General features: G+C 39.7%; 1 protein-coding gene across 8 annotated transcripts in view; it reads right to left on the reverse strand.

Moving 5' to 3' along the window:
- LOC124180219 (four and a half LIM domains protein 2) overlaps positions 1-14,069 on the reverse strand; it is a 139,928-nt gene that overhangs the window by 65,396 nt on the left and 60,463 nt on the right. The window contains exons 1-2 of one of the 8 annotated variants that reach the window (XM_046565517.1): positions 12,148-12,167; positions 10,931-11,010 (exon numbers count right to left, since the gene is read on the reverse strand). The exons of 5 other annotated variants lie outside the window; for them this stretch is intronic. In XM_046565517.1, coding sequence (XP_046421473.1) covers positions 10,931-10,992 — 62 coding nt within the window. In that variant the 5' untranslated portion in view covers positions 10,993-11,010; positions 12,148-12,167. Of the gene's footprint in view, positions 1-6,047; positions 6,887-10,930; positions 11,053-12,147; positions 12,168-14,069 lie in introns of those variants that run through there. 2 more of the 8 variants (XM_046565495.1, XM_046565479.1) reach the window with 2 other exon arrangements.

The following is a 14,069-nucleotide window of genomic DNA, read 5'->3' on the forward strand; positions in this document are numbered from 1 at the left end:
GGCAGATCGTTATTATATTTACGTATACTTGGGATTAAGTCTCTGCTTGTGTCCGCATACTCGTTACGCTCATTGGCTATGGCTTCCAGCTGGCGCAATCTTAACATGACCTAACCCTTCCACCGCGGAGAAGTCAAGGAACTTTTCGAACACGTTCAACCTAGATTTTGCATGCACGGCGTAGCTAATGAATACTTGCATGCCGACATGATTGCTAAGACGGACAATAATTGCAGTCCGGTCACAAACGAGGTTTGAATAGAGGCGAAAGTTGGTCGATTCTTGATTTTCGTGTGGAGGAAAAAAATCTGCACGTCCGCCGAAGCTTCCTAACGGAACGAGTGAGGTATCAGTTGACTCGAATTTGGTGGACAAGGAAAATAGATCGGTCAATTTCTTACACTGAAGAGTAAAAACAAAAAAAAATAAAACAAATAATACTATAATATTATTTACAGTTTTAGTCTCAGTTATAGAGAAAACAATTCACGGTTTTTCAGGAACAACATTGTTGAAGAAAAATTTTTCATCAGAATTCACTGTAATCGCCAGATAGTTCGCATCTATTTTTCACCGTCGGAGGCTATGAACAATTGTAACTATAGCAGTTGGATCAACTTTAATAATCCACGACGAGCGAGTTTTATTTTCGGCAAAAAAGGCTCTAAACTTTGGTAGCTGTTTTAGCTTCTTGGTAATTCAACTGCGCAGAAGATCGACCGATATTGCAACGCCCGGGCGACTCCGACGTTTTGACAATCTGACAGGAGGGTGACAGAAGCTTGGCAAGAACTATAGGAGAGCTTTTCTTTGCTTTTCTTTTCAGTCGGTGTATTCTGTGTACCTACTCGCGTGTTTTAGCACTTACACGACACGCCAGCATAAACACGACATCATTCACACGGCTTGAGCACCCTGTTCGAAAACGATGCTTTGCCAAATTGCTCGAACCCTAAAAGCCGGAGAATCACGCCTTCGTAGTTGAAAACGTCCGCGAGTTACGCTCCGGATCAAATAAATAGACCGGTTTTATTCTCGAATACTGTATCGGCGTTTCTTCTTTATTGGCGCAACGATAAATGTCCTGAGAATATAATCCGGCACCTAATCCAGATAAATCAAAAGTGTGTTTTTGCATTCTATAGTGAGAAAGGGCACGACGGATGGCTTGGATGTAACAATGATCAATCATTAGAACAAAGCGAGGTAGACGTGGAACAGTTTTTATTTTCAACTGAGGAACGTGCGTTCGGAGGAAAAATAATTACTGCTTTGCATCGAATGAGATCTGTTATTACGCTGGAAAAGTTGTTGGAAATTGAAAAATTGTAAGAAGAATGTAAATCGTGTTTGGACGTATGTTCTATCCGTTGTTGCAGTTTTTTACATTAATTGCGATACTCTAAAATTTATATTTTTCGATTCAGCTCATCGTTCCAATCATCCTTTGAATTCGACTACCTCAGTTTCAATCTTTTTAACGATATACGTACAAACAGAATTCAGAAATGAGACTCGAAATAAGAGAAGATCAAAGTCAGCTAGCGATAAAAGACATTCAGACACAGAGGACAAAGTTTCATTATTAAACTTGAGTGTTTGAGTCGTTCGTTATTCATAATAAACGAACTGCAAAACGGTTGGAAGGCAAAATTTTAAGCCAGCCAATAATTGTGAGAAGACCTGACGAATATGTGTTCATGCCTGAATTCAACTTTCAATCAATGATGTTTCATGGAAAACTCAAAGTTTCTCCTACGAATACTCGGTAATTCCGACGTAGTAAATTTATCACTGATAAATGAAATTATGAAATTGAAACAAAAAATTGTCCGGAATTATTCTCATTTGTTATTAGAACTCGATATTTACACCGACAGATTGAACGTTCCGTCGAGGTTGATTCGAACGAAAGGTTGAGGTACGCAAAAAAATAACATTAAAGGATGCGTAGAAAAGAATCACGTATCCCAAGATATAGTCAGAAATCGCCGCAAGTGGATATTTACTCGAAACTTTATTTTAACGACCAATCCTAGAGCGTGTGGCCAAAACTCGTGATTCGTATTGCGATGGTTGACTTGAGTCACGACGTACCATCACGCTCATCCGTCATTCCGGACGTTCAGCTAGGTTCCAACTTCGAATCCTATTCTAGTCCACCTAGAATGACCTAATAAACTTTATATTTGGCGTAAGGCGATTCCTTGGATCGCAAAACCGTACCGCGAGTAAATACGCAAACAAATACAGTGTGGCTGAATGGGAAAACGTGCATCGCAGTAATCACCTACGTACTTGGAAGTACGAATTATACACGGATATTCTCAGCAAATGCAGCAGCGTCCAACAAGTCTGCGAAGCACAGTTTATTTCGAACTAGTTTAACAAGGTATTTCCTTCTTTATGCGCAGATAAGAAAAACAAAACCCGCAGAGAATATACTGAAAAACGCTTTTCACGGTAAGAATTTACAAAAGATTTGCTGTTTATCTTTCTTTCTATCGTAACGAGGTCTTTCATTTTCCGAGCTTCAATTTCATTGTAATAAAATTTCAAATACTAGCAGTCGTTTCGTACAACATTAATACGGTAATCGATTAAAATATGCTGTAAAGATAATAACATTTTCTCTTCCTCTTGCAAAGTCTGATCGCCTGCAATTGAGCGCATTAATTTAATAATCCACGAAGCAAGTTTTTTCTCTGGCAATACCGCGTCTCTCTTTAGAAAGTCGAAGGACAGGGTATACCTGTATACATACGAATAATATGAGAGACAAGGTGTAAAGGGTATACAAGCGTCGCGCAAGCAAGACACTTTCTCGGGACCTATAAAATCCGTTTAATCTTCTGCGCGGCGTACGAAATTAGACGTCGCGTCGTCGGAGTTCAGGTATAATATATAATGGAGATGTGTGAATGTGAGATGACGCGAGTCTGAGGCAAGTTGCGCGAGTAAAATCCTAGTTTTGTTTAATTATAGCGATTACTGAATGAAACCGCCTTACCTTGGACGTCATCTTCCGCATGGATTACGGTACGCCAGTGACGAAAAGGTTCAAGAAGAACTTGTCCGTATTAAGCAAGGCCGGTTTAGTGATTCGTTGATTAAAAAGCATCTTACGTAAAGTAATCACGAATTAATAATAATAAACGAATGTCGAATGTTGTTCGCTGTTTGAATACGATAAATGGAGAACGAAACCGACCGACCGTGTAAAACTCATGATCTAGTCTTTCTCGAATAGCGCTTATTACAAACAGTGAACATAATGAAATAAATGTGACGCAAAATATGTCGAAGCTACAGCTCGACGAGTAACGAATAATCACAGTACATGACACCGAAATCTTATCTTTGGTTCGCAATTTCGCAACACCGTTATTGCGAATTGAATTGGTAGATTGTTGAAGTCCGTAGTTAGGGAAGATATTCCGAGGTATCCGTATGGAATATTCCACGTCAATTGGACTAGGTTCTGACTCTCGACCTCTTGGATTTGGTCCGCGATTTTTTCATTTATTGTTCCAACTATAAAAATCATCCCATTTTTTTCAGATGTTTTCAATACACCCCGCCGCCCTCGGAGCTCCTTAAATGACGATGTATGAACAGAGATTGCGACATTTGTAAAAATTATGAAGCAATTACATACATTCTGTGGCCAAAACCAAAAATATTTCAACCGGAATCGAAATGTGCGGGTAAAATGGTAATTTTTATTAATTCGGCTGATTGACAATTTTTTTGGGTCATTTCGATCTTTCCTTTTTTTAAGATACAGAGTTCGATATATATTCCCTAATACATCAACAATCTGTAGATTTTGTTTGAAATTTAAAAGAAATTCATAATTCAACGTCATTTCTTTTTTTTAGTGGTTTGATTTTTCAATTTTGAATTTTAATTAAAATTCGTGGATTGTTTTTGGATCAGAGAAGATACATCGAACCTCGATAATAGGAAACAAATCAAAATGACTGAGCAAAAATTATTACTTAGTTAAAAAATAAATAAAAAATTACCGTCTTTCCCGTCCACTTCAATTTTGGTTAGAATATTTTTGGTTTTGAACACAGAATTAATGTACTTTTATTCGTAGTTTTAAAAAATGTTGCAATCATTGTGAAAACATCATTATTTAAGGCGCTTTGGGGGCGTCAAGGTGTGTTGGAAAAATCTGACAAAAATTTTTATAGTTGAGTTAGAGTCAGACCCTAGTCCAACTGACTTAGAATGCCCTGAATTAGAACTTAGAATGAAATTCTGTCCCGCGCAGTATTTCAGTAATATAAGCAAGGTAGGTAAGGTAAAACATGATTCAGTTGGCCTCGCTGTTACAGCAGCTGCTCCATTTTTTAATTCAATTTCATTTCGTTCGGCTTAATCTTTTGACGTTTATTATTACTCTCATTTTCGACTTTAGGCCAACCGAGCTTAAGACTATATATATATAATATATGTATGTATTCCCGAGGTTGGCACAAGAAGATGGATGATTATTCCGTGTACGGTACAACGTTACATCATGATTCAGGTTGATAAATGACAGATGCATCAAAATGGACGGTCTCCGTTATTTTTCCGGCTTGGAAGGTCAACTCTGTACTACATAAACGCGTGCCTTCCGCACTGTCTATAATTTATCTCCATGCATCGAGCTTTATTTGCATGATTGAAACAATTATTAGCACGCAGTTATCCTTACAAATACAGATATATATATATATATATATATATAAACTTATATTCTCGAAATTAATAAGTTAATTTTTTACCTCGCGTAACCCTCAACTGTTTATTGGACCATTACGTGAATATTGGTACAATTGAGTCTTCGCATGAAAAAGATTTTCATTTCTCGCACGTGTACGGAAGCAGAAAAACGAAAAACAATCATGTAGTATTTTGTTTGTTAAAAAATATAATCGTGAATATCGTATGCGACTGAATCTCAATAACTTTGTAACATGTTGAATGCGGTGGATACATCTTATCACGAGTTACCCGATATTTTTGTAAATTTCAATTCGCTTTACACACTGGAATTTTTGTTTGGTTGTAAAAATAATAAATACATCCTAATTACTTCAGTTTTCACTATCTCGGACGTATATGAAAACATTTTACAGAAAGATCGACAACGTCACAGACACAAACTTTGGATGAACTCTGGCCGCTTAGTTGAACGATTATAAATAACTTTGGGATGATGTCGCAGGATTTTATATGACTTATCACATCGCACTTTTCAACAGCTTGAAATAACTTAGCGTCGTAGCTTCTGGCGTCTTCGAAGTGCTTCGTCAAATGACTTTGAATAATTCCTGCAAGAAAGTCGAAAAGGCGTAATCCCGATCACGTTTAAACCTCGCGTAGTTCTCGATTCGTTAACCTCCTGTAAAAAACTAACCTCACGTTCGTCAGTTCCGAACTGTCAACTTTTTCCTCACCTCACCTACACAACGTACATCAGACGATAGGAATGTCGCTGACACCGACTGACACTACATGGGTTTTAAAGTGGGCGAGAAGCAATTACAATTTGGCGAACAATGGAAGTGCACATCTGGCCGAAGACAAAGACATTTCTGCCAGGTACAGATTAGAGACGGTTCGTAATACCGAAGTGTAAAGGTGCAATATCGACCTATCGTCCAAGACACATTGAAGAGCTTCTTCGTTCGCTTCGAGAGAAATTTTGCCTCATGGATGGAGAGCAACGCGACACCTCAAGATCAGCCAGAGCCAAGGAGTACCTGGTCTGATGATCGACGATGATTCACTGGACAAACTCGTCGCCTTTGTAAAGAATATCGCCGGTTGCCACGTGCTCAAGAGACGTGCCCGACTCTGACATAGAGCCCAGCAATTCCATCACGAGCTTGTAAAGCGACCCTGGCCTCGTCAAACTTTGGTTCTATGGTTCTAGACGTTGACCAATGGGCTGGAAATTTGTAATCTGTTCGCGGTGAAGTCGGAGTGTGAATAATAAATAAATTTTGAGAAGCGAGGTTGAAAAGAAAGAAGCAAGAGGGCCTTACGTGCTGCCATTATCGGCGTTCTCGGTGTCGTTACCCGAATCCTCGAACGCGTAGGCGATGCTGGAGCGATTCTCAGGCGTTGTGGGCATCGGTGAAGCACCCACACAAACGCCGACGCTAACGCCTCCCGACTGACGCAGACCTCGTCTTCGTACAGCGAAGTTTCTCTCCCTGGATGGAAACCTCGGCGTTTTCTTTTTCACCTGGGTAACCTCCAGCACCGACACCTGGGTGTTGTCCCAGACCATGGTCCGGCGGCCGGAGTCACAGTTTCCCGATAACACGTGCGGGTACGCCGATTATTATCAATCCCTACGACGTGGATTGGAGTGCAACAATGTCACGACACTTGCGTTACAAGCACGAACGCGTATCGAACGATCGAACCGAACACAGTCAAATCACACCAATGATTCACTCTTCAGAAACGCGTTTACGATTCTTCTAGATATCATCACGAATAAAATTAGAAAAGTAACGCATGTAACCAAGTGACAGGTGTACTGAATGATAAAAGACCTCGATTGTCCTCGCATGCTAAAAATGCTGATCGAGCACTACCGTTGTAGTCTTCTTCAAACCGGGCCTCTACGTACCTATGTGTGTGTGTGTGTGACAGTGACAACTCTACTCGTACAAACCGAAGACCGTGACTAGAAAATACTGGTCTGATAAAAAGACACACGACACACCCGCGACTATATCCGTAAATCGAGTTAGTCTAACCTTGTTAAGAAGAGAGCTTAGATTTCCTCACATGTATACCAGATGTACGTTGCGCTTCGCAATTAAGCGACATGCACTTGGTTCTATCCACGGACTCGAAGCGTCACTACGGACGAACGATCTTACAGTAAAACACGTTGCGGTTCGAGCCTCGTCCGTACACTTGTACCATTCCTCCTTCTCTTCCTTCCTTTTTTTCTTTTTTGCATCAATTGGCAAGTGTTTTTTTTGTTTTTTTGTTTTCTTTACCGCGTAATTAAACCGCCACGTGACTCGATGCTTTACCGGTGAACTTGTTGCTGCTCCCAGTGCTAAGTCCAACATACAACTGACTATGCCGTCCGACGTCTCCGTTTAATGCTATGTGGTTGTCTCTCGTAACTTTACGGTCATAATATACGCCAATGCGTGTACATACATGTTCGTACATAACTGGAGCTACTTACTATCCGCAGTAAGCGTGACGATCCAGCCTTACCTTGTTTACTCGCCTTATTGTTTTAGGGCGGCCTTTATCCTCGGATTTTCTTTCATAATTTTACCCTGCAACGAACCGGTTGTTTTGCCGTTGTAACTACTACGCTGTCTAAATCATTCAACGTATTATAAACACTTTTGGAATTTTAATTATTTACTTTCCGATAAATGCATCGCACGCTAAAACCGTATATACATACATACATAAATATATTCGCGAACCTCTGTTTACAGCTTGTAAACATCGAATGTTTCTGTTATGACGACGAACGTTACGAACTCTACAATGTTTGCGGGAGATCGTGTCATGCGTCCGTAGAAAATTTTTCACCCCACTAAACGAAGTTCCCTGATAATATACACTTTTCGATTATCCCGACAGCGTTTCACGTTTTATTGCAGGTAATTTGTTATTACTTCATGTTGTATTTATTGCCCACTTGTTCACACGGGAGAGCGAATTTTTTCGCTATAATAATATTATCTGTGTTCACGTAGACTTACATTATTATTACACTTCAACGATACGTCAGCTTCAACGCTTACTCGGACTCTGACTGGTCTGCTGCTACGGCAGCTGATGCGATAGCCGTATCAGAAATGAATAACTTCGTTATCTCAAGACGTGACCCCCCCCCCCCCGCCCCTCCTACCCCCCTATCTACCAACCATTCTCTCAGCAGGCTGCATGGCCTAAAAAAAGTACGGTCGACTTTCAAAAATTTGGTGTTGAAATGGATCGTTTGATCAAATGTTGGACAAAATTTATCCCACAAAACGAATATCTCGTGTCGTTATATTCTTCGACGTTGACAAAACTTTTTGCGCGCACGAATAACAAGCTAAAGAGTGAATAGCTAGAGTTTTTATGAATTCCGCCTGAAGTGCAGATTTTCGAGGAGTGTTAAATTCTAGACTTGTCGATGTAAAACGTTGTACTCCCAAATAATAATATCCAATACATTGTACAGTTAAAATTTGGTTAAAAATGGGAATGGTTTGATCTTAACACTAAAAAGAGTTGAATCAAACTATCGACTATCGAACTAAAGACGATTTTTTGGTATTTTTATTCCGTTTACGACTTGTTTTTTCTTGTTTTTTTTTCGACGAAATAACACAAATTTGTAAAAAAATATCACGTGATATTGCGAAGAAATTTTATGCCTGGGCGAGTTTGAAATCAAGTGTGTTCGAATACTTTGAAATTCAGAACGAAATGATCACAGTCACGAGCAAGAAGATTCAAAAAGTCATAAATCGTTCAGAAAAATTGCGATAATAATCGCAAGAAATTCTTAAATCAATTCACGACTTTTTCCAAGTCATATTGGACAAAAATCAAAGTTGGAATTATAGAACGGCCGTAAATTAATAAAAATCTTTAGCGAATCACCAGAAGTTTAACGACCCGAGAAATGGTTAAATGCTTTTGCCAGCATTCGTAAATAGACGGATGGGAATCGTGATCAGACTCGCCGGTCAGACGAGACGGGATGTTTCGAGAAAGGCGTGTGTAATTAGAATGCAGGGTACTGTTCACGTGCAGGGAAAGTAGCTCGAGCGTTTCGTTCGTGCGGCAAAGACTGACTATATATGTACAATGCGTGTCTTCCGAGAGCGTGTTTCAGATCAGTTTCTAAAAATAAGCCTAGTGCGGAACGTTTCCAAGGTTGCAGTCGAACTATGAGATCCCGCGAGATAAGAGCCCTTGCATCCTGCGATTTCTTAACCCTTCGAGTCACAGTGATGAGTATTACCATCTATTTCTATGTATATTTTTTTGTACCTTCGGAGAACTTTTCAGCATATTTCTTCGCGATTTTTCCTATTTATGACAATGTATTAATAGGTTTTCAATACTCGAGAGAAATTATTGCGATATAATGTAAATTATTATTGCTAAGAAGGAATGATTGAATGCATTATTTATTTCCGAAAAAGTACGCATGTTTTACATACGTGTAAGTTTTTGGGGTCACTGATTACGAATCTGAAATCAGACTTTAAAAATTCAAGATGACCGATCCAATATGGTGGACGAAATTTTCAAATTCGACTTCGGGGTCACTGGTTGCGAATCTGTAATCAGATTTCGAAAATTTAGTAGAGCGAATCCAATCAGCGACACCGAAAACTCCGGCATAGAATTTTTTTAACGTATTCAAGTAAATTTGAAATTTCCGTCCGCCATATTGGATCCACCATTTTGAATTTTCGAAATCTGATTTCAGATTCGTAATGAAATGATAATTACTGACTTTTAGGCGGCCGCTTGTTTTTTAGTTCAAAGTTTAGTCTGTAGAGCGCGAGATGAGATTAATAGCAAGTAAAGAGCTAGTTATACACTGAAAAAATGGTTTCGTATGGTTATTTAATTATCGGACATGATTTTTTAATTTTTGGTTTAAAAAATTGTGTTGTTCTTCAATTATTCTTCCGCAATGGTGCAGGAACGTTTTGCACTACCGTTTAATCTACAAGAATACTTTTTTCTTCAAGTTCGGATTGCCATCAAAGTTGCTTTGGTTAAAATTAACATTTTTCAAACATCACACAGATAAAAAAATTAGCAGGAAAATATTAATTTCCGTTTTTCTTCGCAGTAATAACAGACGTTACACATCACCGTAATACGAAATAACAATTTGTATCGTATGTTTAAATACTAGTAAGATAATCGTAATAATGATTATCCAGTGCGCCTCTTAAGGGTTAAATAGATTTCGGAGTAATTGTTGAAAACGAAAGTAAAAATGTAAAATATACTTAACAGTCGGTATATTTCTTGGCAAGACTTTTCGTAAGCGTTTTTTAAGTTGCGTACATCCTAATTAATTTCACCAAGTTTTTATCAGCTATTTTGTCGTCTTAGCATGATAATTTAATTACTGTACCAAATTTAGAGGATTCCGCGTGATAAATAAGTTTTTGGAAATGATTAATCAAAGATAATGAACAATTTCGATAATAATATCGAACTCTTGAGCCTGGGCAGCTGTTGTTTCCGATTAAAAGTCGTACACTAACCATGCTCGAACAACGCAACCTCCAGGGATGTCAAGACTATCAACCACAGGGTGTGTTTGTCAGGATAGGCTCACAGTCAGTTCCTCGGAGAGAGTATTTGTTCTCAGCTCAATCAGGCCACCATATGCTTTTGTGTACAATCGTTAAACGACGCTGTCACTCGACGCATTACCGTTTGACAAAAAGTTACAAAAACCTACAGCAAACACGAGACTCGAAGGTATTGTTACATTACAATCTTCACGATACCGTTCAATAATACTGCAAAAATTGCAGCAACTTTCGCAAGCAATAAACTGAAAACGCGCAGTACGGACAAAAATTATGTTATAAAAACTTAATCTCGCTTAAAATTTAGCATTATAAACAGAGTTTTATCGCGTATATGTGTGTACATATATGTAACATAATTTTATTTTACATAACTTCTTTTTTTTCATTCGTGAAGGTTGCACGCGATGCGAGTGACTTCGTCACGTTTATTAATAGAACCGAGTGAATAAATGCGATAAATTTTAGGCCAATGACAGTTTTGTAACGCGCATGGTCCGCCGCCTGTCTGTTTTCCAGTAAGATAACATCCGAAGTATATCGTTAAACCGATATTACTCTGCACAACGAATCGGATTAAACAATCGGCTACGACTCACCTATGAGTGTTAGTGCAATATGTGGATATCTGGGGGCTGCTGGACTCGACATCCATAACCATTCCGGACCGTTTCCAATTCTCCCAGCCACCACCGGAGCCAAACATGATCGCATCAACAGCACGCCACGATTATAAGTGATGATTTAAAGAATAAAAACAAAAAGTAAACAAAGCTACGAACGTCGAACGTTAAATCACACCTTCAATTAGTATTATCATAAACTCGGTATCATTTCAGCCATGAATCTACGTCACGTACACAATCTTACACTGCGTGAATATCGCTACGTACGTCGCTGTAATCTCGATCTTGTATTATCCAATCTCGACGAAGATTAGTGTATTTGGAAGGATAAGAACAAGAAATAAATAACATAAATAAATAAATTAAAATAAAGAAGAAAACAACCAACGAGGGGACCGTCGGGTCTACGAAAATGGGGATTATTCTTTCAGGAACAACGCGGTGAATCCACCCCATGCGATACGCCTTTTTCAACTGAATGGTAAACACGCGACGAGGCAGTCAAGAGCGCGTAGCACCTTCGCCGAAGAAGAGGAATTTAGATCATAGCCTAGACTCGACGCCGGCTCCGAGGTTAAGGCTACATTAACCCCGTGTGCATGTATGCCGATACCGTGGGGTTTCACTTCAACATTGCAGCGGCGTCGAACCTCTTTTATGAATGCCAACGTTACGTCGGGAATATGTCAATTAACGCGACCGGGTCTCTGCTATAGTCTCTGCTTCAATTGCCACGGCACGTGACCTCTGACCTCGTGAAAAAAGCCTGAATCACTGCCGCAAAAAGATGGGATTTGTAAGGTGAGTGTACCAGTTATTGACCCTGTTCGAATTATTGACCTTTTTTTGGTCGTATCCGTTTGTTACTTGTTTATAAAATTGCAAAAATTAATTTGAAGTTTCCAACCGTCCAGCAACTCGTTTTAGTCATGGAAAAATTTACATTTTGTCCCGTAGATTTATAAGTTTGTAACATATAATTTGGTCTAAACGTGTCGTTAACTTGTACTTTTTCGAGACTAATAATTACAGCAGCGTGGTCTCGAATTCTTTGTAAGCATACGCGCGTTTTTTAATACACAATTTTTTTAATTTTTCCAAAATTATCGCACCGGGTTTGCAAGCGTCGCGACGAAGGATGAACTCGCGGAAAGGACTAAATAAAGGACCATCGAAGATGTTCGACGTACCGAACGCGTGCGCGTTGACGTTACTCGTCGACGGAATTTTCACGCCTACTAACAATAATTGCGGTTCTTCACAGCGGCGAGACGCCCATGCGTGCTCACTTCCTCCGAATCGCGATTATTTATTTCTCGCGATTAATCAACCCGAGAATAGAGCGGGATCCGAGTGTTTGTGGTCGTATTTACAAGAGTGAGCGCCTTGCTGGAAGCGTAATTAACAAGGCTGTGCATGTAATATCTGACGGGGAGGACGATACCCTTCGTAGATTGGCGGCGGAACGACTGCATGCCGCACGCAATTGTATTGCAAATTTTGTACAGGCAGAAAACGGGACAGTATGGGTTGATTTTTTACAATATTGAAATCACAATGCTACGAAACACGAACCGTTGATTTGTCATTTTTCAACGATTTTGGAAAAGTTTAATCTCAGTAAAATGAGTGCATTTTTCTTGACTCAAGGATTACTGAATTACAGTCAATCGTGCAAAGTAACGGATTGTTTTCGTGAAAATGCATCGTTACATCGACATTACAAACTTCAACCTCGTGATATTTTACGCACTTCGTGCTGGCATAAGTCGATCGTAGATCGAAGTTAAGACGTCATTTTCAGTACTCAACAAATAAGGATGGATCGGACGTCGACTAATTTTCGCTTTTTGATAGGAAACCTCGGTAATTCAGTTAATTTGTAAGGAAGTTACCGATTACAATTAATGAAGCCTAAAGTACAAACGTTTCATGTCCTATTCAGTCTTGACCGATCGAGACAATTACGTTAATAAAGAATTCTTCGATTATAAGATTTGCACCGTGTGGTGCAATATTCGTGTCAATTGGGCCTTGAGATTTTCATCGATCATTTACATTCATTTATTTTTAATCTCAAAAAGTAGAAAATAGTAGGTACGCATACACATAGATGAAGATGCATGAGTGCCTGAACAAAAACGGAAGAAAATTTAGTCGAAACATGCTTGATTGAAGCGTGTCTAATTGTATTTGGGTTTAATTTGTCGACATTGAAATACCGAAACTACGGTACCAAAATCGCCGTGCTAATATAACTTGACAGACACATCGCAGGTCGGACGTCGAATCGTCGGTCATGCGAGGAGGTAAAGTAAAATTTATTGAACTTTTATGTGGTAACCGGATAAGCTTTGGAGGGGTTGGCTGTTTTGTTTATTGGACGACCACGCCTCGATATTAACCGCAGAGTGCATTACACCGGGGTCGGTAGCTCGAGGCGTAAAGTGATTGGTTTTCAAGGTTAACCGTATATTACACGTCCGGAATCGCGAAACTTCCAAGCGTTTCTTCCACTCGAGCAATTCCCGCACGCTGCGTGATATCCAGCTAACTCGTTTCGCGATTTCACGCTATTTTATCGAAAAGCAATTAGTAGAGGCTGTTCCCGCCGAAACCCAAGACCGAAACGAAGCGCGGATTCCCCTGAAAAGATATAGAGAGAGAGAGAGAGAGAGAGAGAAAAGTGACACCTCGGAGAGCAGCACCTCGAGCAGCTTCTCCGACAGTCGGATATTCCCAAGGGCGTCTAAGTTCTCCGTTCAAGCTCTTTGCACAGTGGCTCCCGAGGGTCCTGGTTCCATAACTCAGATGAAAATGTCACCGGTTACCCTTTCGCCAACTGCGTCGTAGTTTACTACCCTCTTAATTGACCCGTAAGGAACCCCCGACAGAAATTATAAGACACATTTTCGTCTAGGTTCTAGACAGTTCATTTTCCTCCGAAAATGGATGAAACTTCTCGCGTAGGTTGGGTATGGCCCAGGATTCTCGGAGGTGAGGAAAATTGAAACGATTCGAACCTGCAGGACGAATGAATGTCGAGAGGAGGGCTGTACGATCGAAGACTGTAAATATCCTATCTTAAAGGGTCGCGTCCACTCCAATCTCG

Source organism: Neodiprion fabricii, chromosome 1, assembly GCF_021155785.1.
Source record: "Neodiprion fabricii isolate iyNeoFabr1 chromosome 1, iyNeoFabr1.1, whole genome shotgun sequence".
Lineage (NCBI taxonomy): Eukaryota > Metazoa > Arthropoda > Insecta > Hymenoptera > Diprionidae > Neodiprion > Neodiprion fabricii.